Source organism: Poecilia reticulata, chromosome 12, assembly GCF_904066995.2.
Source record: "Poecilia reticulata chromosome 12, P_reticulata-male-v2, whole genome shotgun sequence".
NCBI lineage: Eukaryota > Metazoa > Chordata > Actinopteri > Cyprinodontiformes > Poeciliidae > Poecilia > Poecilia reticulata.
The window spans coordinates 4,032,703-4,060,084 of record NC_088841.1 but is presented as its reverse complement, the minus strand read 5'-3'; the positions used below and the strand labels follow the sequence as shown (position 1 = coordinate 4,060,084).

The window sequence follows — 27,382 nt, the reverse complement described above, 5'->3', positions numbered from 1 at the left end:
AACACTGGTAGAATCTTTGCTTCCTAAGCCGATAAAAAAAAAAAAGCTGACTTTTAATTTTATACATTGCAACAATTGCATCGATAAACGTGTTTTGTCTGACAAAGAGCTTTCAAGGCCTCAGCTGTAACTCCTAACAATTTATCCCACTTTGCGTTAATCAGAAGTGAAATGACACCCTGACCTGCTCACAGTTAGCATTAGCGCTAACATACAGAGAACCAGAATCTTCAGCCATTAGATTAAACCCGACCGCCGACTCCATTCGTTTCAATCTATCTGTCTAGGTAGAGGGCCGGGACAAAGGCGGCGTGGGCGCGCAAAGTGACGGGCGGGAACGAGAGTAAACACGTAATCTAATTCCTCTCTTCTTTGTCTTCATTCGCTCGGCACAATGACAGATAAAGTTGAACGGGAGCAGAGAGGGCAGGATGATAAATGAGGGAGAAGGAGGAGAATGAATGTGAAGACAGAGGTAGACAAGACAATTAAGTTACAGTGAGGTCAGCAGTAGGAGAGTGTGTTTGTGGAGCGTGCCAGCTTGATCCTCCTCATGAATTTGATGTCATGATTCATTGTCTCTAATCTCGCTGAGAAAATGTGTGAGGGCTGCTAATGAAGTGCGCGCCTCCTGTGTGCGTGTGTGTATATATGCGCACACATATATATTGATTTTTTAATCAGTTCAGTTCAGGTGGAGATCACTGAATAACTCTGCCGTGTTGCCAACACGGTGCTGTGAAAAGGCATTTGAGCCTCACAGATTCCACTTTTTCCCTTTTTGTCACAATTAAATGTCATCAAACACATTTGATCATCAAAGATAATTTGAGAAAGTACAAAAAGTTGTTTTCAAATTTCATTTACTAGGTCTTCAAACCAAGCTGTCCTTATCTGAAAAATTAGAGTTTAGATCGGGCCTAAAAAATCCAACCCAAGTGTCTCCCAACCGGACAGGACTAATTATCTTTAATTAAATTACCAATCAAACCCAACACATTATTTTTTAAAGATTTTATTGCTTTTATTTTTAGACCATAACTTAAGTAAGCAGTGTAGCTTCTCGCATTTTTAGCTTTTGTTTAACGTTCCCAGCTCCATTTTGTCGCTTGTTGTAACGGCAGGGTGAGTCAGGTGAAAACTATCTGGATGCTTGATTGAAAGGATCCTATCTCCACTGTTGCAGAGCAGTGAACGGTGCTTGTTACACTCTGATTAACTTCTACTTTTTTTATTTCCTCAACTGTCTATTCCTCTATTATTTTACTCATAAGTAGATGAACACAACTTTATATCGTGCATTCTCATTTGGTTTTGTCTGTACTGATACGAAACCAAATGCCACAAAGGCCCAAGACCAATAATGAATAATTCTGACCCAACCTGGTGCAACAGTGAATGAAGATGCCAATATATCAGTCAAAGAGTTTCAAGGCCAAAACAACTGCTGGACCTGGACTGATCCATAAAACTTCAAGTACCACTGAGTTATGCAGCAGGACAATGATCCAAAGTCATTGGATCATTATCCTATCACTATCAAGTCCACCTTTTATTAGCTCAAACGAACTAAAACAAAATTTTGGTATCTTGGTGAACTCTGTTTGACCAAGAGCTGCAGTACGTAACTTTTCTAAAAAATATGTAGTTTTTTTACATATCTGTCATAAAAATATGTTACTATGTCATGGCAGTATAGTATGAGCTTGATCTGTAAAAAACTAAACAAAACGCAACCAATAAAAATCATTGCTACAAATTTGTAGCATTGACCTTCTATGGGAAATGTAATCAGCAAAATAAGACATGTTTAAACTGAATGATCAAAAGAAAATTTTGTCTCTGCAGGCTTACTTTCGACAAGGGGTTGCTCTGCAGTACCTGGGTCGTCATGCCGACGCGCTGGCAGCGTTCGCGTCAGGCCTGGCACAGGACCCCAAGAGTCTCCAGCTGCTTGTCGGGATGGTGGAGGCGGCAATGAAATCACCACTCAGAGGTAATCTAGTCATATAGATAACCTCACCCTGCTTTTCAATCACAGCAATGCTGAAGCAATCCAACAAAAATATGAAACAAAAAAATATATGAATTATGGTTTTAACCAGGTTAGAGATACTGGAACAAAGAAGCCTTTCAAAGCAACAAAAAGAAAGCATCTACTTTCGTTTTGTTGTTTTATTCAGTAGACGACTCCTGTTGGAGTGTGATGGAAAGTGTCTGTGATTATTCTGACTGAAACAGAGATGAGAGAAAAGAAAGCCATGAAAAAGTAGGACGAAGGCAGGAAATTAAGCAAAGTATTTTGATGTAACAGAAGAGAAGCACACACAATTTGCACTTTACACTCGGACACTTAAAATGTTGCACTGCTAAATTTATCTCCCATGCTGCTGCATTGTTCATGCTTCATCCATTTTGTGCACTCCTATTAATATACATTTCATTTTTCTACTTCTTGTTTTTATATATTTGTAAATATTTTTCCTATTTATAACAATTGATCTTGTAGCTAGTTTTTATATTTTATACTTGGATGTAACTGGGGCCGTGACTCTCAATTTCGTTCCACCTCATGTAAACACGTGATGTGAATGACAATAAAGTCTCTTATTATTATTACAAGATGAAACCAAAACATCTACAGGTATGTCATTCATATTAAGTTATTTCCAGGGTGGTCTTGTGAGTCCGCTTTACTTATAAGGGGTAAAAACTGCTGCCATGTAATCTTACTTAAGAATATAAGAATAAGTGATTTTTAGATTAGTTGTTTAAATTATCTAGCATAGTTGATTTTCATTAAGTTGCCCCTCAACCAGTTAGAGGTTGCCTTATTTTGAAACTAAACAAAGAAAATGATTATTTTAAAGGTGTTTTCACACCTGACAGTCTGGTAGACTTGGTTTGTTTGGGAACCAAAATAGCAACATTTGTTACATTTTCAGATGGTGCATTTCACTTTCACACTGCACTGTGTCAAACAAACCAAACCCTTTGTGAAAACCTGTTCACCTTCTTGCCTGAGGAGAACAGGTGGCGCTGCAACAAGAACCGTTGAAGGAAATGACATTAAAACCTCAGAAGAAGACAGTGACCTCAGCTTCCTTCTTCACGAAATGTGAACAAAAATTGGAGTGTGGTCAGACTGTAGCAGTTGTACAGTAGTCCTGCTTTTAGAGTCCCATGTTCATTCAAACGGCGTCAGAGTTCATTTCAAAAGAACCCAGACCGAGGTTTGCTAGTGGAGCAGAGTTCACTTTTTTGATCTTCATCAGAGTTTGATTACACATTCACATCTCCCCAACCAAACCGGATTTTCTAGACAAAACTACCAGAGTTGGATTAAAGCAGACTAAACAGAAATGGTGTGAATGCAGCCTAACGTTGGTTTATCAGACCCGTTGCATCAGATGTTGCTTGTCAGTGTGCCTCCCTCTTGTCCCTTCAGGATAAATCTTGCAGGATGTACTGATAAAGTTAAAATCTGTCAAAAATAGAAACTGAAGAAGCGAAACATTGGACGTCTATCATTTGATCCTCAAACTCCTGTCAGGATGCTGACTGTTACGTCAAACTGTCATTGTTGATGCCAATTTTCACTAAGCATAAACTAATAAGGAGGTTGCTTTGGGAGATTGGGTGTCAACTTGTAAGAAATCTCTAATTTTTATAGAACCCTTTAAAAAAAAAGACATGAAGAATCTTGAGAAGGATCCTCCTCTTCACCGCTGTTGGTTCCTGCCTCCCTCCTTTTCCTCCACTGGCCTTTACTGTGGCCCCACCTGTTGGACCGCCTGCTGCTTACCCCAGGGTTGTGATCCCAGTAACACATTGCTTTGAAGATTACAGAGGATGAAGTTCTGAGGACGGCTGCTGCTGGGTGGCAGAACTACCTCCCTGTCATGTATCACATCTGCGGTAGCCGCTCCACTGCAGGATTCGGTTTCAAGTCATGTTGTCATAGCTGCCGCTGGATATTACACCGCACTCCCATCACCATCCAAAGAGTCTTTCGTTTGCTTGCTTTTATGACAAAACGTCTTGATTAAACTTAGAAGTTCTGCAATTGGTTTTGTTTTTATTTTTCTTGGTTTTTTTTTGGTAATTGGTATATTTTCTCAGACAGAATTAGTAATATTAGTGACAATATGTTGCCTGACCACTACATACAGATTGGTCAACCCTGTAGAGGTTGCAGTTACAGATTCCTTGTGGTTTTGGATAGATAAAGGAAGTCCAGGTACTACAAAAATAAAAGCGAATTTTAGCAATAAAGCTCCAACTTATCAATCTTTTACAGTCACTACACTGGATAACTGTAGTCACTCTGAGCCTTAGTGAAATGTGTCACCGCAACACATTTAATGCACTGTCGTGATACAACATCTTGATTAAAGAGGTTTTAATCAAAATGTTTTATCACGTCTGAAATTGAATAAAAATCCTATCAAACTTAAAGTAAGTTTGTAATAATCCACAGGTATTTCTTCTCTAATCTACGACACTCTTCAGGAATTTTGTTTGTGACGTTTCCAACCGAGACGTTTACATGTAAACAAACAGTTTCTCGCAGATCAAATCAAAACCATCAAGTTTTTAATTCAATTTAATTTATCCACAATTTTAGGTTTTCGGAAAAATAAAAAGCTAATTTTGAGCAGTACAAAAAGTACAAAAAATCAACGAAAACTACGTTTTCTGGAACTTTTAAAATGGAATCCAGAAGTCGGGTGCTAAAGCCCGGCCGATCCGGATTGGGTTGGAGGTTCCTCTTGGTTCTGTGTGTTCCTTTTTGTCTCCATTAAAGTTGTGAGTTCCAGTACCATGTTGCGTATTCAAGGCCAAAATAGACGATTTCAAAGATTTTTTTAATCTGCAAGAGTGAAATGTCAACGCAAACAATGTTTAGATAAAAGTTTCCTGACTGGAAGAAGTAAAACCACTGAAAAATTATGAATCAGTTCAAAAACCTACTTAGTTCTAAGGCACCAGAATGAGATTGTTCATTTCAAATGGCCTTTTGACATGAATTAGCAATTGTCCGAAATATTATTTGTAGGGTACATATCACTTTAGTATGGTGGCATATGAGGGACACTGTAGACAGAAAAGAAGGAGAGAAGGAGTACATTTGTGCCAAAGAATTAAGAAATGTTCTATAAAGAAAATGACATTTCGGAATTTGAAAAGTCAAAAAATTTGCTTGAAAAATGAAGGACATTCCTGTTTTGGAAAAGTTGAAAATTTGGTAGAAGAAATAAAAAGAGTTTTGAGATTAATTCTAAAAAATCTTCTAGAAAAAAACCCTCTAGTTTGACTTTAAAAAGTCAAACATTTGCTAGAAAAAAAAACGTAAAATTTTGAGAATAAGCTCACAAATTTTCTGATAAGGAAATTTCTGGGTTTAAAAAGTCAAATCTCAGAATTTCTGAAATTAAAACATTGAAAAAATGTTCACCTTTGAAACTCTGAAATTTTCTAGCTTTTTCTGTAAAATTTGAATATTTATGTTTTGTTTTGTTTTTATCTACAATGGCCTGTCATGCCTTAGCGACATCTATTATCATACTGAAGGCCTTTCCTTCATCAGTGGAGTGAAACGTATTGAACACAAGTGAAGGGTCACAGTCACAACTCATGTTGCCTCCTTTGTACGAAGTGAATGCCGTCGGTTCTCTAAATGACGTCATTTTGTTTGCAGACACACTTGAGCCCACCTACCAGCAGCTTCAGAGGATGAAGCTGGACAAGAGCCCGTTCGTGGTGGTGTCCGTCATCGGCCAGGAGCTGCTGACGCATGGTTACCACGGCGCCTCTGTGGTGGTGCTAGAGGCGGGGCTGAAGATCGGCACATGCTCGCTGAAGCTGCGCGGCTCCGTCTTCTCCGCTCTCAGCTCGGCGTACTGGAACCTCGGAGATGTGGAGAGAAGCATGGCTCACATGCAGCAGGACCTGGAGGTGACCAAGACTCTAGGTACGGAGCAACGAAAGGGACGATAATGTGTAAAACGTGTGAAAAGCGACTAACGCTGAAGTACGCTGAACTTCGCAGGAGACCAGTCGGGTGAATGCCGGGCTCATGGGAACCTCGGCTCGGCGTTGTTCTCTAAAAGCAGCTACAGAGAAGCGCTGGCCCACCACAGAAACCAGCTGGTGCTGGCCATGAAGCTCAAGGACAGAGAAGTATGTCTGCACTGCACTCAGATAACACCGGCTGCTGCTTTCAGTCCAACGTTCAGTTCAGGTGGACGTGTTCTTGTTGGTTTGCTGCTGTACTGAACTCTTTTTCTTTTGTAATCATTAAACCTATTGGGTCTTGATTTATAAGCTAACTCTGCTTTCAGCTTCCCCACACCTTCCTCCCTGACCTTTCTGCTGACCCTTAGGTCTTCATGATGCTGTGTGTAGATGAACTTAAGTCTTTAAGGCTACGTTTAGGTCCATTTTTTTTTTCGTTCTTTTTTTGCATGGTGGTTCAGACTAGTTAAATGGGATCACAAGTGAATATCGGTTTATGATCCCAAAGCAACCAGCAGGTGCAGAAGAAGAACTTTGATGTCAAACAGCAGCGCAGTGTTTACAGATAATAATGGATGCCACAGTCTGTGGATCAATTTTAAAGTTATTGAGCAACAGGAGCAGACAGTACTGTCACGAGATCATAACAAAGACAAAGAAAGACAATAAGTTAAGCATCCTGCTTCAGCCGTTGTTTACATTCTGATTTACCACGTCTGACTTTTTCTGATGTAGAAGCATAACGCATGTCTCTCTTCAATGAGGTAAAAGTTGGATAAAATGCAGCAGGACCACTCAGACTGCAAACACTTTGAAAATGGTCGGATAAATGTTCAATTTAGTACCGAGTGGAACAAATCAGATTTTTGAGGGGTAGGAAAGATCTGAATTGGGGTGAAATGGGTCACATTTTGGCAAAAAATATCACTTGGACCTTCTGTGTGACTAAACACTGTCCAACAATCCTATAAGGCCTTCATGAACAAACTGGATGTATTATTCACATGGAGTGGACATTATTTTCTAAATAAGTCACTTTTTAATGCAATTGGATGCATTGAATCTTCTTTAAAGGGTTAAAAACAAATTCATGCCACGCTTGAAAAATTACATTTTTTTCAACTTCACAGTTCCGCACTACTTAAAAGATCCTAACAGATTGTCTAAAGGAGGATGGGGGATGAAAAAAAAGCCATTTTCTGTGGAGTCTGTTGAGAACGTCCGTCAGATTTTCTCCTCTGTTGTTTTCCTGCCTTCACAGAGGAAAACGTTTTCTGCATCTGTTCTTAGAGCAGGAAACACTCAGGAGTGGAGAAACAAGGTCCATGAAAAACACTTTCCTGTAGCTGCGTTATGGATATGTTATAATCACAGTGAAGCTGAAAAGTAGCAGAATTCAATTAGATTTTATAATTTTATACCAAACCACAAAGAGAAAAATCTGAATTCATGGAGAATTCTGAATAGTTTACAATAATTTCATCACATGAATGTGTCAGAAGAGCAAAGAGTCAGTGTGATGAATGGATAACAGTAGAATTAATAATGCACTGATTTTGAGTGTGATTAATAATAATTCACATTCTGATTTTAGAGATTCATCATGTGGACAAGAAAGTATCATTGTAATGGTAACTTAGTATTTCAACAGAAAATATGCTTAAAATCACCAGCTTCTGTTAAAATTCACTTTCAAACATTAACACACACACACACACACACACACACACACACACACACACACACACACACACACACACACACACACACACACACACACACACACACACACACACACACACACACACACACGCACACACACTAAATGACACGCAGGCAGAAGAATTACAGAAATAGCTAGTCAAAAATGTAGAAGTGCATCCAAACTGCTTTTCTGCAAATTTGTTCAATGATCTGAAAATTAAAGTCTGATAGCAAATGTTTTTCATAACTACTGATTTCACTCACTTTAGTTTTTCTGTTTCCACACAGGAATCTAAAATCTACACTCTTTATTTCTGATGAATATCAACACAAAATCAGATTCATCTGGGCAGGTTGATTTATTGTAACTGGAGCTGTACAATACATCGATAACATCTCATCATAGACGTGATTAAGATCAATAGATAACACATCAGATAAAATAATTTGACTGAACTCTGGTCTTGAGCCGCACAGCATTCTGGGGGATGTAGGAACAGTTTTAGCCGCTCAACCTCTCACAGCCATCTGAGCAAGGTATCGACTAACTAACTCACGTTGGTTACCTAGCAACAACCTGTTGAGTAACAGGTTTGGCCACTGTGCCTCATAACTGCTTTAAAAAATAATACCAGAGTGAAAACGGTGGATAAAACAGGAAAAGTCACGTCATCTGTTTGGCAATAATTCAGATTATTTAAAACAAAAAGCTAATCAATAATTATCGGTATTGGCTGATGTGAAACACTTCTATCGTGACACAATATAAACCCTAATTATAAGTCAATAAACCCAATCAGCAGCTCCATCAACATAAAACATGAGGTTTTATCTCAGATTTGCAGCATAATGGAACACCTGCTAGAAAAAACAATGAACGCTGGAGTCAATTCATCTGAATAAAAGCGTGCGGCATGTAGAGTCATGTATTTGTACCGCTTTGTGTGTTTTTTTATGTCAAGTCAAAACTTCCATTAACTTTTTTTTATGTCAAATTCTTGTATCTCATATTGGCACAGACTGAGCTGTAAGCCGTTCTGAAACGACACAAACTTGTTGTTCCGTCTCGGCGCTCTTTTCTCCGACGGCGGGTCACTGAGCCTCCCCATCCACAGGTGCTCAGCCTCAGGCGGCTGACTGGCGCGTGGTCGTCCACAGAAATCCATATCCTCCCGCCGTGCCTGCCCGGCTCGCTGTGCAGCACAGTGCCTCCGTCCAAACAGAGACGCAGCTTGCTGAGAACTGATGTTTAACCTGCAGGGGCGGACGGGACAACGGGGGAAACGACCTCAACTAGACAACTGAGTCCAGCACATCTGCTACTGTCGTTTTAACCGAGTCACTCATTTGACAACAAAAAACAATTTAAAAAAATAAATAAATAGAGCAGTTGGTAGCAATTAGGCAAACATTTACTTTTGTCAAGCAAAACCCATTGAGTGGGTGGCTGTTGGTAAGCTTTTGTTTGACGTCATGTTCACACGTCCACATGGTGAAATGTTGTTTTGGGGCCTAAAATACAGCAGCACCCAGGATTTTGGCTCCCAATATGAGTTTTATTTAATATATTTTATATATTATCTCCTTCCTGAAACAATGGCTTATTTTTTGACAAAAGTGATTCCTTACACCCCCCCCCCCCTATAAACTCCTATACCTTACTGAAAAGTTACTTGAGTTAGTTTTCTCTTATTTCAAACGTAGATATTTGCACTATAGAAACTAGACCAAAAATACTTTTGTGTTTTTGCAGTGTTCTGGCGGTCCACTGTAATAATTGTAAGTATTAGTCAGTCAAAACTGGTTTTATTAAGAGTAACAGGACAAAAACAATCAGAAAAAATTATTTTTAGCGGAGCACATATCCTCCTCTGCTTACAGTGAACTAAAAGACATGAGCAGTTTGTGAGATCTGTTTTGTTGTCTTTGCATATGCAGACTTTAAGTTGGATCTATCCATCCATTTTTTTACACCCTTGTCCCTTATTGGGGTCGGGAGGGTTGCTGGTGCCTATCTCCAGCTAACGTTCCAGGCGAGAGGCGGGTTCACCTGGACAGGTTGCCAGTCTGTTCCATGGCAACACAGAGACACACAGGACAAACAACCATGCACACACACACTCACACCTAGGGGCAATTTAGACAGACCAATTAACCTGACAGTCATGTTTTTGGGCTGTGGGAGGAAACCGGAGTACCTGGAGAAAACCCACCATGCACAGAGAGAACATGCAAACTCCATGCAGAAAGACCGGGGCCAGGAATCGAACCCAGAACCTTCTTGCTGCAAGGCAACAGCTCTACCAACTGCGCCACTGTGCAGCCTAGATTGAGCTAATCAGATCAAATAAATTCAGCAGTGATCAGTGCTGATTTGCTAAGTGCTTCAAAAGCGTCCAATTAGCTTCTTTAAAGAAAAAAAGAAACAAGATTAAGAAGCAGTTATGAAAACGATGGGAGTTTAAATGTTTATAATTCTGGATCTCCCACACAGAAAACCTAGCAGATAAAACTCGGGTCTTGCCTCAGATTTCTCCCGCTTATTTGGGCAGACAGATTTCATCACTTAACCGCAGAGGCTAACATGAAGCAAGTTAAGCCAGTTTTGCATCAACTCAAGTTTTTTTTTTTTTCCAGAACGCCTCGCAGAGGGTAAAACCTCTTTCTTTTCCACGTGATCGAGCTTCAACTGATCCGAAGCTCCCGAATCCGCTCCAGTTCGTTTATCGAGCTCAGGGCGACGGAGTGCCAGCACCAATATTCCTCCGTCTCTGCTCATTTCCTTTTTTGAAAAAAGTGTTTGTGTGTTAGATTTTGCCTTTCCTGATGTGGTTTCCTCCGTTATTTTGTTTTTTTATTTTTATTTTTTGCCTCTCCTGATTAGATTTATTCACAGCGACAAAAGAAGCGGATATAAAGCTGTGAGAGGATGTATGTTTTGTTTATTTCTCCTCTCAGTTTCTCCTTCTCAAGTTGAAATAAACAATCCAGACATTGAGCGCAGAACCTGAGAGTCCCAGACACGACATGATTGGATTTTTTTTATTTTATTTATTTATTTTTTTTTTATGTGTGTGTATGTGAGAGTGTGTGTGTGTGTTTTCTGCTGCAGGGAAGAAAAAAATATTCCTCCTTGAGGGAAATCAAACTCTTGTCAGGCTAGTTGACTGTACACACACAGGCTTGCTCGTCATTTATTAAATTTCCCTTTTCCTCGGCCGGAGATATGTCAGCTGGATTTTATGTGTTTGCACTCATCACCATGCTGGGAATTGGGCTTTTCTGTCGTCGCAGACAGACTCATGAATACACATCGGGCCGAGATGAAAAGAGCAGGGCGTCCTCGTGTTAATTAGACGGGCTAAATTCCGCTAAAAGGTCAGACCGGCTGTTTTCAGTGACACTTTTTAGCGTTCATTAAGGTCCCGATTTAATGTAATGTGATCGTGTATTGTCTGGTAAAGTGGCTGGTTAAATGAAGGGTTACATTTTTTTTCTTCTCAGAGGTCACTGAAGCTGGATCTAATGTGTGTCATTTCACACATTTTATTTTCTTCAATATAAAAGATTGAAAACTGAGTTTATTCAAGTTTTTTTTTTTTTTGCATAAAAATAATAACTAAGTCATACCTGGCAAACCTCCAGGGCGGTGGAGGGGTGGGGGAGGTGTTGTCGACCTGGAGTGCCCAGCGAGAATCGCTCCAGGCTGGGATGGGAGTGGTGGAACGCTCCCATCCTCTGGTGGGTGATAGAAATTCAAAGTGGTGTGTTGTTGTTGTTACTGTTAGGCCTGATTCAGAGTGTGACTCCTGCTTGTGCTCCAACACCAAGCAGCATGATTACAGTGACTGTGATTGCATGAAAGAGGTGGTTCTTACTTCTTCACTTCAGGACAGTTTGTGGATAATTTCATCAGCCTGTGTGCTCGGGGATCTGTGTTACGTTGGAACTCGACAAATTAAAGTCATTGTGGCTGCTGCCAGGAAAACAGAACTGTTTCTGCAGGGCAGTGGAAGTGTTGTGTCATACTGACCGGCCAACACGTTGTGTTATTGTTTTATTATGTAACTGCAAAGTGTTTAATAGATGGTTCACACTCCATCAGGAAAACAGGTTTTTCCTCATCTGTCGTTTTTGCTGTTTTTTTTTTTTTAATACTTAAATCTTTCAAACCATCAAACAGATTTTTGCGGCGGACTTTGATGAGAGCAAATACAACATGCAATTTTTAGTCCATTATTTTATTCCTTACTAATAATTGATAAAAACCAGATGAGAAACAACACTGTGGCATATATAAGTATGTAATGATCTACGCATAGGACTCCAGCGAACCACAGTGAGAGTCATTAGTAAGTGGGACAAAACTAAAACACATGAGAAGATGGAAAACTTTAACCAGGAGTGGTCAGCCTACCAAAATAACTTAAAGAGACCATCAACAACCATGTAGCTGGTCAGAAAACAAACTAAAAATAAATCAAAAGCACAGCAATGCTCAGAACTGAGGTTCTTGTTCATGATTCAACATCAATAAAGAGACAGGGCAACGATAACGTTCATGAAAAACTTCATGGATCTTAAGGCAAAAAGGACACAAATGTCTGTATCACGATGACCAAAGGACATCTTCATGAGTCCCTGGAGTTTAAGGATGCAGTCACAGCATCTTCAGAGGTTTTCTTGTTTCATTCAGTGGTTCTTGGTGCAGCGCCACCACAGGTGAGGTGAGGATCAGGTTTTATTAACAGTGCAGTGTGAAAGAGAACAGCAGGAACTGAAAAAGGAGCAAATGTGTTGATGAGTTTACTGGACTTTCAAGTGTGAAAACATCCTTTGGTAACTGAACACCGTAGTCAAACGTGGAGGTGGTAGTGTGATGGTCGGGATCATGGTCCATCAGGACCTGGACGACTTTTCACGACAGATAAATGGATGAATTTCACAAAATGTCAAAAGACATTAAGACATTTAATATTGAAATCCTTTGGGTACCTATCCAGCATGCTTATCTTCTACCAGGTATTATTTTGTCTTGCCAAATTGGAAGGTCAAGGATCATTTTCCTCACCTCACTATGAGCAGCATGTTGTTGTGTATTTGTGTGTGAGTTGTGATTGTGCGTACTGTGTGTGACTGCAGGCGGCGTCGGGCGCCCTCAGCAGCCTGGGCCATGTGTACACCGCCATAGGGGACTACCCCAACGCTCTTGCCAGCCACAAACAGTGTGTCCTGCTGGCCCGCCAGACCCGCTGCCAGCTGTCTGAGGCGCGCCAGCTGGGTGACATGGGTGCCGTTTACACCGCACTGGGAGACTTCACCAACGCCGTCCAGTGTCACGAGCAACACCTCGATATCGCAAAGGTACGAGAGACGTGATGTGAGAAGTATTCACGCACCTTTCAGGGGTTTTTTCCCACATTATGCTGTGTTATGTGGTTCTGTTAATGTTTTTGAGGGGATTTTGTGACAGGACAACAAAAAGTAGCACATGATGGTGAACTGTCTGATGGCATTTTAGGGACATTGTAGATATTTTCACCAAAAAACTCTTTGCTAGAAATTTGCTGGAAAGAAAGATCAATCTCATAAATTTTCTAGAAAAGCATGGAAATTTTTAGATTATTCTCAATTCTAGCTAATTTCTGAGCTTTTTGGTGGAAATTTACTCCTCCTTTTTTTCTTCTTTATATATATATAAACATATTTATATATGTGAATATAGTTTATATATGTATAATAATTTTTAAAGCCCTTTATCTCTTTCCTTTTACCTAACAAAATCGCACCGGAGTGTTGCTCTATCAGATAAAATCCATTAAATCCATGTGAAAATCAATTTAATGGTCTCATAGGAGCCTTTTGGACTTTTCCCTTTTGTTATTTCCCAAGCTTGTAACCTCACAGCGATGAAGATTGAAGGAAAAAGGTTATCTTGACCCCATTTGGCATCAGTAGTCTGCTGGTGTTGATATTTCCACTAAATTCCTCCAAATAAATCTGCCGCTTTTTTTTTTTAATCAAAACCAGACTGTCGTCTTTGTGAACTATTTTACAGAGAGCTCTTTAAGAAAATAACATTTAGTAAGAAAAGCCTGTTTTATTTTATTTGTCAATTAAATCCCATTTGGGACTTTGGAGACATTGTTCAGCATTATAGTCAAATAAAACAGTTCCTTTCTGTATAATGGTCATTTCTTGCTTTGCGCTTCATGTGTGTTTAATCCATAAGAAGAATATTTGCCTTTGACTCTATCAGTGAACTTTGTTGAACTTAGAATAAACAATGAAAATCAAAACTAGTCTACTTTTTAAAAATGTATTATTGTGGCAGAGAAATGATCATTCAAAACGGGACATAAATACTATACCATACTACACTATAACACACCTTGCTACACTATACCATGCTACGCCATATTATACTATGCTACACTTTACCATACAACACAATACTATACTACACTACACCACACTGTACTATATCATGCTATGCTTTACTATACTACGCTATACTGTGCTATATTAAACTATACTATACCATGCCAAACTATGGTATACTTTACTGAACTGCGCTATACTATACTATGCTATGCTATACAATGCTACACTATGCTGTACTATGCTATGCTACAGTGCACTATACTATACTATACTATACTATACTATACTATACTATACTATACTATACTATACTATACTATGCAGTACTATGCAGTACTATACAGTGCTATGCTACACCATACTATTATGTTACACTATACTGCACTGTACTGTGCTGCAGTGTGCTATACTACACCATACCACACCATATTATACTACACTGTTCTGCACTACACCATACTATACTATTCTTCACTGTACCATACTATATTGTGCTATACTATGCTATACCACACTATACTATACCGTATACTATGCTATGCTATGCTATACCATGCTATACTGTACTGTGTTGTGCTATACTATACTATGCTGTGCTACACTAAGTGCCAGTTTAGAAGGGTAGAAATGTGTGGAATGTGCAGCTAGTGAATTGCTGAGCTGGACTTTTATGAGGATGCAAATTCTTTAAAAAAACATAATCTCTTTAGGTGGCATGTGGACGCATGTGGACAAAGGTGTATTTTTATATTAGAGTCTTACAAACTAAATGTTTTCTTGAAGTCTGTCAACTATGGTGCTTTTTGGTGACATGGAAAAAAAATAAAATAAAATTGGGACCACGACTTAAATAACTTATATAAATGACTTATTTATTTTGTGGGAACAACTTTACTATAACATGACTTATTTACTCATGGGCATAAGTTATTAATTTGTGGTCACCAGTTATTAAGTTGTGAGCACAACTTAATTAGTGTCCATGAGATTTTAAGTTGTGACTCATGGTAAGGAGATGTTTTATTCATGGCCACGACTTAATGTCTCATGGAAACAACTTATTTATTTTGTGGGAACAACTTAATTATAGCAATTCATGGCCACAAATTAAATAAGTCCTGGCTAATAGTTGTTGGTTTTATTTTCCATGTCACCAGACGACCTTTGTAGCTAACAGCAAATATTTCAACTTTTTTCATTATTAGAGGCAACGTACAGTATGTCTTGTCATGAATAGCAGGACTTCATCGATACAGTGTTGATGTCTTTGGCAGTCTTTGGAGAACCGGAGAGAGGAGGCCCGGGCGTACAGCAACCTGGGCAGCGCCTACCACTCACAGCGGGACTTTGACAAGGCCATATCTTACCATACCAAGGTGCTGGAATTGGCGCGGGAACAGTCGGACAGAACGATTGAGATGAGGGCGTACGCCGGTCTGGGTCATGCTGCTCGATGCATGCAGGTGGGCAGAAAACCTTTTGAAGACGCTCACCGCAGATTGTCATTCCTGAACTACACCTTGATGAACGTCATTTTTAATGTAACCTTTTTCCAGGACCTGGAGAGGGCCCGTCAGTACCACCAAAGCCAGTTAGAGATTGCTCAGGAACTGCAAGACAGGGCGGCTCAGGGCCGGGCTTCCTCCAACCTGGGTAACTCCACTCCCGCCGTTGTTCAGGCTGTGCTTTGGGTTTTGTTTGTGATCTCTGGTTTTTCTCTCAGTGGCAGAAAGCTCTGTCAGCATTTCTACACAGGAACCTTTAAAGTCTCATTAAGCTGTCGAACCACTTTGGACAATCTGGTTTGCATTGAACCGCGCCATTAGCAATCCCAATGAAGTGGTGTTGATACGTTTCTGCATTAGAGTTGGCCGTAGCGCTCACACTGTGACACTGCGACAACCTGGTCTGCTATGGTGAATCGGGCGATGGGAGCATTAGATAATGTGAGACTCCATGACCCCACCTGTTTCTGTTTTCTGAGCCTATTACACGACCCCATTGGTGGCTCTTTGGATGAGCACCGCTCATGTTTTATTAAGTAGGTTTTGGTTTCTGCGGCTCCAGTGATATCTGAGAGGCTGTGAACTTAACTCCAGTGCTGAGTGGACAGCTCACCATCCAGCACAGACGGTTGGGCCCTGAAAGGGGCCAGCAATTCAAATATGACCCCATTAAGCTTCTAATAATGAAAGTATTATCAAATGAGAGCTTTTATTAGGGGTGGGAATCGTTCACTAACTCACGGTACGATTTGATTCTAGTTTTTGGGGCCACAATTAGATTTAAAATGTGTTTTTTTTCCCAAGTCAAAACAATTATTCATAATGATTTCTGCTTAAACCTTTTGATGTGTAAAGGATCCTCATGAATTACTCCAGTCTGCTTTGGAAGGTAGAATGACAAAATGGAGATAAAGTGACACGTTTATTAAATTTTAAATGTTTGTTTTCACAGAGAGAACCCTACACCTCTCTGACCACAGCCTCCTCTGTGGATAACTGCTTTGCAAATTTCCATCCAGAGATTTTTAGCTATTTGACAGTCTTTGCAATTATTTAGCAAAGAATTGTACATTATTCTGCACCATGTCAGATAAACGTCCCGTAGTCATGTCGCCCGAAGATACAAAAAACCGGACACTGGAAGTGGACTGGCTTTAACAAAATATCAACATTGCTGTTAGAACGTCTTTCTGCATAAAACACGGCGACAAACGTCTGACCAATCACAGAGCACTCCTCTGGTTGCTCTGTACGGCGACTGTAGCTCAGCTGTTTTAGCTTTGTGAATTTGTGAAAGTTCTCGATGTTCTTAATCTGTGTTTTTTGAGAATGTTGCACACTGTGCAGCTCATGTCAAGCTCTGCTTTCTTTGTATTTGGTAAAATAATAATAATTAAAAAAAATGTATTTTTTTAAAGGTTTTGTTGGCTCTAGTGGCCTTTATTTGAAAGTAGTTTGACAGGAAGGAGTGTCATTAGACAAGGGGAAGACATGCGGCAAATGTCGCCAGGCCGGAAATCGAACCTGCGACCATCGGCATGAGGACTAAGGCCTCAATACATGGGTTGTGCTTTGCCCCTGCACCACCAGAGCACCCAAAATGTTCAAATGTTTGCCGTCAACAAAGACAGTTGAATCTCTCTCTTTAAGTTTTGTCGTTTGGTTTTTGTCTCATTGCTTTCTCGCGTGTTACTGTCTGCATGGCGACGTTAGAGCATCCTGCAAAGTCGACAGACAGCGTATTTGTTTTATTTTTTAAAATCAAGTTTGAGACATTTTGAATTGATTATGAATTATAGTAAATAAAAATCTCAATTCTTTAGGAAATCTTTCTTTGCACACCCCTGGCTTTTATCATCAACTGTCATTCTGCCGTGGGTGATGTGATGATATTAAGTAACAATCTGTTTCTTTCAAGCTTTCATGTTATTGGCTGAAAGCAGTAATAGAAAAAGTGCGCAAATGGCCAGTAAAGCCCGGTGTGTTGATCAGCTTTGAGTTTCCTCCCACATCCTCTGAAACGGCTCAGACTCACTCTGTAAACAGGCTGGATTCAGACACAGAGTTGACCATTTTAACATCCCCAGAACTGCTAGTTAAATCTTGGTTTCTTAGTGATTTCAACTAATATATTTAGCAAAAAAATAAATAAAAATCACTTTTTATCTCAGAAATTAGTGGTTTTATCTGTTTTCTGTTTCTGCTCTTCAGACTTATCCAGGATTTCCTGTTGGGCGTCATAAATGAGTTTTGCATTTGAATTGCAGTGCGGGAAAAACACAACTTCCCTCTGTCTCGCAGCAACTTACCAATATGCACAATATGGAGGTGGGGGTGCATTTCCACAGCTGGAAACTGTGATGGGGAGTGGTCTCTGTGTGCAGCACATCCTCGTTTCTGTGTGTAAGGGCCCACAGCATTACTCATCTCTGCAGTCTGTCCATTTCAGAAGGTCCTTAAATAATATAAATAAAAGTGCCTGCTTCTGTAGCACAACTCCTGCTTTTACATTTGTTCTTCAACCTGATAAGGTTGGAAACATTCAGCTGAGTTTATCAGTGAGTTCTTGACCTCTTACCGTGGTAAAATGGTGTTTTCATTCTCTGCAGCCGGCTGCAGTGTTGTGTGTTGGGCAACGTGTTCACATTGCTTACTGACAGCTCTGTCTACAGAAGACGAATCCTAACATCCACCTGAACTTCACGGGCCACAGGATGCACCTCCGACTCTCTGAACTAAAAGGCCCAAAATCAAGCTGATGAACCGGATTCATTCCGTTTCCTCTCGCCTTTTCATCTCGGTTTAAAGACAACAGAGTTGCGCCGTCACTACATAGTCGTGTTTTTGCCGTCTGAGAGAGAGAGAAAACTGCCGTCTGAAAGAGAGAGAAAACTGCTTTGATGTGTGACTAACAGGCCTAAGCTGGAGATGCTGACACTCTCCTGACAGACGAGCCTCAGTCTGTGGTTCAGATCAATGTTTCAGCTCATCATTTATGGATGATTACAGTTCTTTGACTGCTGACTTGACAAGCCTCCACTCTCCTCTCCTCCATCTGTGTCTCCGTCTTGTTTTTTATTTTCTACCTCTCTTGTTCTTATCTCTGCTCTAATATCTAGTAAGAATGAGAGGGAGTTCAATTGAATGAATGACTTTTGTATCACTGTAGTCTAAACAGATCCGATTGCCCAGCTGCTCACTGGGGATCTTTGTTTAATATTGGGCAGAAACGATAAATCGAGTTAATCGTGATGAATTCGGATAATCGTCAACTAATTTAGTAATCGATTAATCGTTAACTGGAGGCCATTTGCTAAAAGAACATCATACTCAAAGAAACTACAAAAAATATATACATTTTGACTTTAAGATAAGAACAAACCTTTGTCTGTAAATGTGTCTTAGCCAATAAAACACCTAGTTTCAGCTACACCGTGTCGCCTCTCCTCCAGGAGACAGTCGCTTCTCAACATCCGAGGGTCCAGACCGTCTGGATGAAGCGAAGCGTTTTTACCAGGTTACAGTGAAATAAGAACATCACAGTTTTTTTTCATCAGGCGTTTTGACTCTTTGGACTATATTTAAGCAGACCCGGTTAATTCACAGCAACCGCTTCCCTCTCGCTGTGGAGGAAGGAGGTCATAGGTCACTGATGTCCTCTCTAATCTCCCTCAGCAGAGTGCCTGCTCATCAGATCCCAGCTCATTTTCCACATCTCTAATGCTCACGCTGCGGCCCGTCCACTCGGGGGGATCCCGCCGTCCTCCAGAGTCTCTGCTCATCAGACACGCTGCGCTGTCGTCACAGGGGAAGCTCTTCGTCGGATTGTGATTACCCCGCCGTTTGCGGTGTTACCGAGGCGGTGTGTAACCATAACCGAGTCTTTCTGCCAACTCTGCAGGCGTCGGTGTAATCCTCTTAGCTCAAGACCCCAACGAGCGAGGTTTCATAATCAGCCACATCCTCAACTCCCATCAGCCCCTTTTCCAATATATACTGAGGCTAGCAGAAGCATCAATACCCCGGGTGCGTTTTGATATTCCGTCATGTTTTAGCACTTATGTTTTATGTATTTAACCTGAACAACACAAAGAAAATGATACACGGCATTAGAAGTTTTTGTTTGTTTGTTTGTTTGTTTGTTTGTTTGTTTGTTTGTTTGTTTGTTTGTTTGTTTTTACAAATAGCTATCTGGAAAGTGTGTGCATTTGTATTTTGTCATTGCAGCACCACATTTTATGTGTGTTTGAGGTGTGTTTCAACAGTTTTGCCTGTTCTTCTAAACTCAACTCGTTTTAAATCTCACCATAGATTCTTACTTCGGACTGGGCCTTTCTAATGCATATTAGAAATATGTCATGTCATGTCATGAGCCATGTCATGACATGACATGTCCTGTCATGGCTCATGTCATGTCATGACATGTCATGACATGTCAGTCAGAAGGTCAGTCAGAAGGTCAGCTTTAGTCCAACCTGAACAAAACGCCTTCCTCCACATGACTTCTTTCTCCTGTGTGACATGTGACAAGCTAAAAACAGGACCTTTTATGCTTTCTCTGAATAATAGCTTTCCTTTCAGCACCTTTTCACAAAATGAAATTTATTTCCTTTCAATTCAATCAATCTACAAACGTCATTTATATGAACATAACATAAAAAGTGATTTCAGTTCAATCATACATATATTCTAGTTGATCCCAGTTATCAAACAGTGCATTAAGTTCTGTTCATTATTCAGATTAGTTAAAGTTTTCTATCTAAGAAAACCCACTGAGTCACTGACCTGCAGAATTCACTCCTCCTGGACGAGCACCCACACGGTTTTGGCAATAAGTTCATGTTTTTAGGCCAAAGACCTCCGGAATGTAACATCACAAATCAGCAGGCTTACCGTCCAGAAACCACTTGTTCAATTCTTGTTTGGCTGTGCAGGAGGCTCCACTATTACTTTTAGAAGATATTCAGTTGTATAATTGCCCGTCTGTTTGTAGCCATTTTCACTTCTGAGTGTAAATGTTTGGGGGGCGTGGCAAGCAGCAGCCAATTTTAATTTAAAGTGACAGAGGCCGTGAAGCAGCTCGTTCTGAAATGAGCTCAAATGTAGACAAAACTGAGCAGCTAAACTAAAGTCTCAGTATCTAAGAATGATTCTGTGCAAAATGTAATGTAATGTGTAATGTATCCCAACTTGTCCAAGAAGCACAAGAGGTCACCTTTAATTTTAAACCCAGCTTTAAATGTATCCAAAACTTTCTCCCTGACCTTTCTGCTGGACGTCTTGGTCTCCATGGTGCCTTTTGGTCACTGACAATACAAAAGTGAACTCTGTTTACTAATGAAGTGACTGCAGTTACACTAAATGTTTCACAATTCCATTAATTATCTGCCACCTTGTGTTCGTCTGTCACAGGAAAAAAAACAAATCACAATAAAGAGCAGAGAAGTTTGTATTTGCAACATGGCAGATGTGGAAAAGCTCCATGCAGACGGCAGCATGACGGCCTGCTGGATGTTTTCCTGCATCTTCACGGCTGCCTGCTTTATTTAGCTTCACTTTTCATAATGTGTGTAAAAACATGCATGTGTCATGTCTGTGAATGCCTCATGCATACAGAAGCTCTTTGAGTTTATGTCTCACGGACCACGACTTTTTACACAGCTGCAAACCGTACAGTGAAATTCCAATTAAAGGACACTTTGAATAAAATATGTGTGATTTAATTAGTCAATTCCTCTCTACGTGAATTTATAATTATTCATTTACTTCTGATATTTATTCATGATTATTAATTTTACTTCTGTTTAGTTTATTCATGGTTGTATATTATTCTGTGTTTTCTTATGTTTTAGAGCCGGTTAGTTAAATGACCATTATAACAAATGATAGCTTTTCATAATGGTGACATTTATATTAAACTAGCAGTTGTTGCTCTCATAGCATATTGAATTTATTTCACCTTGTAAAAAACCTGGAAAGTATTTATAAAAAGGATCTCCTCTAAGGTCACGTTTAGGGTTGTTTTCAAACCATTATTTTAATTGGATTTTTTTTCATTCATTAATAATTTGGTTTAATGCCAAATACAAAATTGGAATTTATTCAAAATTGGAAAATAAATTTGCTTAATGGAAACGGGTCAATTTCAAAAACATTTGCAGATTGGAATTTATTTGAATTTTGTTAATAAATTAGCTTAATTAGTTTTGAAAAAGAAAACTCTTGTTCTTCGATTTGTTTTTTGGACGTATTTAAAGTACTGCACTCCAAGGGAAATGCTTTATTCACATTACAAGTCATGTGATCAACAACCGGGCGTTACTACTGGCAAAAACAACAAGTGACAGGTAGTGTTGTTAGCGGATGATGGCACAACATGTTTTTTAATGACTTATCTCGTGAACAAACTTATTCATATGATTTTAACTGTGTTTTTCATTTAATGGAAACACTGCAATTTCATAATTGTGTCTTTTCGACACAGCTGGTGTGTCGCTTTAATGTGTTTGGAGTAAAGTAGCTGCTGATTTTGGCTTTTAGCGGCATCACTGGCAGAAAGAAAAGAACATCCGAGACACATGCATGAAACCAGAGTCAACATGTGACCTCGTCCATCTGGTGTCTCGACGCCCCCCGTAATCACACTTCCCTCAGTCGTTCATCATTTGTCCCAGTCTCTTTCAAGAGCAACAGAATCTGTACATCACCCAGGTTCTCTGCTTTTCTGTCTGTGAGAAATCGATTCTGCAGCTAGTTCTTTCTGTTTGACGGCTTCCAAAACCATCAAGGATTTTCAGACCGCGTCTTTCAAGTATCAACTGTATGAACATAACCTGCTTTTCTAAACTACAAAAATTTTCCAGTCTTAGTTTTAATGGAATAACTAAAATCAGTTAGATTTTCCAATTCCCAACAGAATGACTGAGAGTTATTTCTGACTTTCATTTCCTAAGATTTCTATGCCTTATAAAACTTTGAAAACCCTAAATTATGACCAATTCAAAACACTCAAGAAAACTAAAATTATACAGTAAATACAAAAATGTGGAGTTAAAATAAAATTCTTCTATTTCCTGTTTTAGATTGTAGATTATTCCTGAGGTGAAACTCTTTGTCTCAAGTGTCCCAAGCTCCTTATTCTTGAATGATCAAACTTTTCTTGCTCTGTCTCTAAAATCTGCGTTGTTGACAGAGGAAAACTTCATCACAGGAAATGTCAGGATACTCACAGCAGTTTCCTGTCCCTGGACAGAGAATCTGATCTGTGCGTCTGCACTGAAGAGCCTCAGCGGCAGATATTATTAGATTTGTTGGGTTTCCGCACCAAAGCTTATGAATTATTTACTGCTCTGCAACAATATCTCATATTTCACAGGTCTGACAATAATGTCAACCCAGATTTTCACAGGGATGTTTTATATTTACATTTCTAAATCATATACTGGGTTATAAGTATGTTTTAGAACCTGCAAGACAAAAGCAAACCATTTAATATGTAATCATCACAAAGCTCTACTAAAGAAAATATTTAAAATCCAATTCAAATTTAAAAATGCTTTATTTATCCCAGAGGGAAACTAAGCATTGTTGTGACTTTTACCATCCAAGAATCTTTAAAGAGTCACTGCAGATGGTGATGCAAGGAAGAATCTCCTGTAGCAGTCAGTGTTGCTACGCATTTGATGAGGCTTCTGTTGTTTCATTATAGTCTCATAACTGTCATACATACTAATGTCTCCATTTCCAGGACAACATATCCTGGATGACTCCGTCAGCACTGCTAATCCGCCTCATTTACTTTTGCACATAAAATTACTCTTCCTGGTGACTGGGTTCTCTCTGTTCTGACATTTAAAAGGAGGGATCCTGTTCCTGACGGCTTTTCTCAATCCATAAGCGATAATGCAATGATTGTGAATGATAGTTTATTGATTTGGCTCCTTCTTGTTTGCTCTTAGGTTTAAAAAGAAAACCACCTTTGACTAAAGCTAAAGATGAGTGAGATTATGCTTCATTCCCTTTATTTGCTTCGCTGAGTGTCATGCTGTTATTTTCTCTCCCTTTCTGAATCAGGCATCATACATCACATGAAGGGGGAGTATGAAACAGCGCTGAAGCTCCACAAAGCCCACCTGTTGTTGGCGCAGGAGCTGGGTGACTATGCGGCGCAGGGCAGGGCCTACGGGAACATGGGTAACGCACATCATGCGCTGGGCGTCTACGACCAGGCGGTGCGGTACCACAGGCAGGAGCTGCAGATCTCTCTGGAGGTGAATTTCTGCAGTCTTCACTTTGGTAACTTGGGCTGAAACAATTAATTGCGATCAATCGATTATTCAAATAATCTTTAATTAATTTAATAAGCAATTAATTGTTAACTGGAGTACAGACTCAGATATTGGCAATTTGCTGAAAGAACTAAATACTCAGAGCCGTAATTAAGCCAAAAACATGAACATGAAAATATGAACAAAAAACTTTGTAAAAAGAACTTTTAAAATAAATGTTGTAGCTCATTATTTAATGAATTGATAAATAAAGAAAAAAAAATTTTTTTTTGCATTTTAGGCATTAAAATTTTTTAGTTTCCTTTTTAAAAATGGAATTGATTTGTGCCATCATTTAATATATTTGTTAAATTGTATTAAAAAATTGCCTTGGTTTATTGAAAAATTTGCAGAATATGAATTTTTTTTATCCATTTAATCAATTAATCTCCGAATAATTGATAGAAAGATAAATGTGATAACTTTTAAAAAATTGGAATAATCGATTAATCGTTTGAATGACTGATGGAAATAATTATTTGAATAATTATAAAATTTTGTAGAATGTGCCAATTTAAACAAAAAACAACAAAAAACGATTAATCGATTAATCATCTGAAAAGTCGATTACTAAAATAATGGTCAGTTGCAGCCATTTTTCTGTCACAAACATTAAAGAGTGAAAATCACATTTGTCTTGAGTGACTCTTCTGTCTTGGCGCTGCAGGTGAACGATCGCCAGTCGCAGGCCTCCACTCACGGTAACCTGGCAGTGGCTTATCAGGCGCTGGGAGCTCATGACCGTGCTCTCCAGCATTACCGTCACCACCTGACCATCGCACGGGAACTCAGAGACACTCAGACGGAAGCGAGAGCCCTAGGCAGGCCAAACAAAAGAGAAAGATGGATTTTTTAAATAACTTCCTGAGCAGGTGTGCTAACGCTTCTGACTTTGCTCTGCAGCAAACCTGGGGAACTTCCACAGCTGGAGGGGAGAGTACGCTCAGGCTCTGCCCTACTTCCAGCAGTACCTGGCTCTGTCCCCGGGGCTGCAGGACCTGGAGGGCGAAGGGAAAGTCTGCCACAATCTGGCCTATGCTCACTACTGCCTGGGACAGTACAAAGATTCTGTCAGGTGAGCGATGCGTTGCTACGCAGGTGAAAGCTTTTCTTTTTTGCGTACTTGGTGAAAAACCTCCTGATTTGAAACATTTTTGGCGATTCCTCAGGTATTATGAGCAGGACCTGGCCCTGGCTAAAGACCTGCAGGACAAATTAGCACAAGCTAAAGCCTACTGTAACCTGGGTTTGGCCCACAAAGCTCTCGGAGAGTACAGACGAGCAGAGGAGTGTCAGAGATACCTGCTCTCTCTGGCTCAGGCTCTGGATAACACACAGGTCACCCAGCTGACGCTCTGTTCACTCACACACCGTGGAGCTGCTGGTTTTCAGGCAGCAGTCGACGTTAACCGGCGGTGTTGTGTTTCTGTTGGTCAGCAGGCGGTTTTCAGGGCCTACGGGAACCTCGGGGACGTGTTTGTGTGTCGGGGGGATCCACCCGGAGCGCTCAAGTTCTACCAGCAGCAGCTGGCTGTGGCTCAGAAAGCTGCCGACCAGAAGATGGAAGCCGACGCGTATGCTGCACTGGGATCAGTTCACAGGTAGTGAGGAAGTTCACCGCCGTGTGCTTTGACCTCTGCACTGTGACAGCGGGTGCTGGGATTACTTTTTGTTTTGTTTGGAGAACGAAATTTGCATCTCTGGATCAGAATCTTTACTTCAATGTTTTTAAAGATTCCCAAAAGGGCCAACATTTCCAAATCCAACATGTTAACAGAGTTAAAGAGAGATTTTACTGTAATCTGCTCAGCCTTACTGTTATCTGCTCTCTCTCCCATCCTGAAGGAATAGCAAACCTTTCTTGACTTTCCTCTCCCTTCATTTGTATCTCCTCTTACTCTGCCTCCTCACCCTTCTCTCCCATGCAGGCTGCTCCGCCAGCTGGACGCTGCCCTGTCCTTCCACAGCCGGGAGCTGACTCTCCGTAAGGATCTGGCCGACCCCCAGGGGGAGTGCCGGGCGCTTGGCCGCCTGGCGGCGGTCCACATGGCGCTGGGCGACTACACCACGACCTTCCAGTGCTATGAGGCCCAGCTGGGGCTAGCGCAGGGCCTCCGGGACGCCCGACTGGAGGCGCAGGTCCACGGGAACATGGGCATCACCAAGATGAACATGGCGGTGTTCGAAGAAGCCATCGGATACTTCGAGCAGCAGCTGGCCATGCTGCAGCAGCTGAGCGGCAGCGAGGGCATGCTGGACAGAGGCAGGGCCTATGGGAGCCTGGCCGACTGCTACGATGCCCTGGGAGACTACGAGGAGGCCATCCAGTACTACGAGAAGTACCTGACGGTGGCTCAGAGTCTCAACCACGTCCAGGACCAAGAGAAGGCCTACAGAGGCCTGGGAAACGCACACAGGTTGGTGTCAGCTGGTGGAAGGAAAACCTCCAAAACCTGTTCCTTGTTTGTTGGAGTCTTTGCTGTTTTAGGAACCTCTACTTTACTTTCTGACCTATTTCTTCTGAATATTATTGTTTTCATTTTTCCCTTTTGTAACCCAATTGAAAGGGGTTAATACTTCTATTTCTATTTTTTACATGTATTTTTCTTTATTTTATTTTGAAAAACTGGAAGTCTGTTGAGTTGACAGGAAGTTTGCCATGCCATTGTGTGCATGCCTGGAACTGGGTTACATTTATAATTCTGATGTTGATTTACAGTAAACTGAAAGTCTGCCGGCAAAGTAAACATCTGGATTCAAACTGGAGCAAAAAACAGTGGAGCTCATTCAAAATGGCAACACAATTGTTTCTCACACAAAACATGAATACACTTTTATTGTGCATATTCCTGTAATATTGGCTTTCAACTTTTATTTTTTGGTGTTTTTTCAAAACGAATTTTTGCACACATTTTTTTTGTTAAAGAACAAGTTTTTTTTTTTATTTTAATCCAGATAATCCTGGAGAGATGTTTGGTAAAAACACATTACGCAAGATATTTTGAGTCATATTTGACTCTCCGTGCCAAAACTAGGAACAAGTCAAACAGACAAAAACAAAAAATGAAAACTATCAATTTGAAAGTAATAATTTTTAGGTATTTATGCAGAATATAGTAGGTGAATTCATGAAGAAACCACCACAGGCTTTAAATTGTAGTTTTGAAGGTTTTCAAATTGTAAACTTTGTAGTTCATTTACAAAGTACAAAAACACAAAATCTTACCAAGTATTTTTTTTTTCTACTTTATAATCCTAATATCGTATTACACTAAAAATAAGACTAAACTTGTTCCAGTGGCAGATCATTTCACTTATATCAAGACATTTTGCTCATGTTAAAAATGAAGAAATCTCCCCGGATCAACAACTTTTTATTTATATTCAAAAATCAATTACTTAAAACAAGCTCCTATATCTTGCTGGAAAGTTGCTTGTTCATCA

The 27,382-nt window shown here is 40.1% G+C and overlaps 1 protein-coding gene across 4 annotated transcripts in view; it reads left to right on the top strand.

The window, feature by feature from the left end:
* The window catches only part of ttc28 (tetratricopeptide repeat domain 28), a 124,325-nt gene that overhangs the window by 72,988 nt on the left and 23,955 nt on the right, over window positions 1–27,382 (top strand). For 3 of the 4 annotated variants that reach the window (XM_081613232.1, XM_008423306.3, XM_081613233.1), the window contains 12 exons: window positions 1,849–1,996; window positions 5,702–5,974; window positions 6,053–6,183; window positions 12,865–13,086; window positions 15,381–15,569; window positions 15,663–15,759; window positions 23,685–23,881; window positions 24,606–24,759; window positions 24,842–25,013; window positions 25,108–25,276; window positions 25,379–25,539; window positions 25,867–26,355. In XM_081613232.1, coding sequence (XP_081469358.1) covers window positions 1,849–1,996; window positions 5,702–5,974; window positions 6,053–6,183; window positions 12,865–13,086; window positions 15,381–15,569; window positions 15,663–15,759; window positions 23,685–23,881; window positions 24,606–24,759; window positions 24,842–25,013; window positions 25,108–25,276; window positions 25,379–25,539; window positions 25,867–26,355 — 2,402 coding nt within the window. Of the gene's footprint in view, window positions 1–1,848; window positions 1,997–5,701; window positions 5,975–6,052; window positions 6,184–12,864; window positions 13,087–15,380; window positions 15,570–15,662; window positions 15,760–19,352; window positions 19,638–23,684; window positions 23,882–24,605; window positions 24,760–24,841; window positions 25,014–25,107; window positions 25,277–25,378; window positions 25,540–25,866; window positions 26,356–27,382 lie in introns of those variants that run through there. The other variant, XM_081613234.1, reaches the window with a different exon arrangement.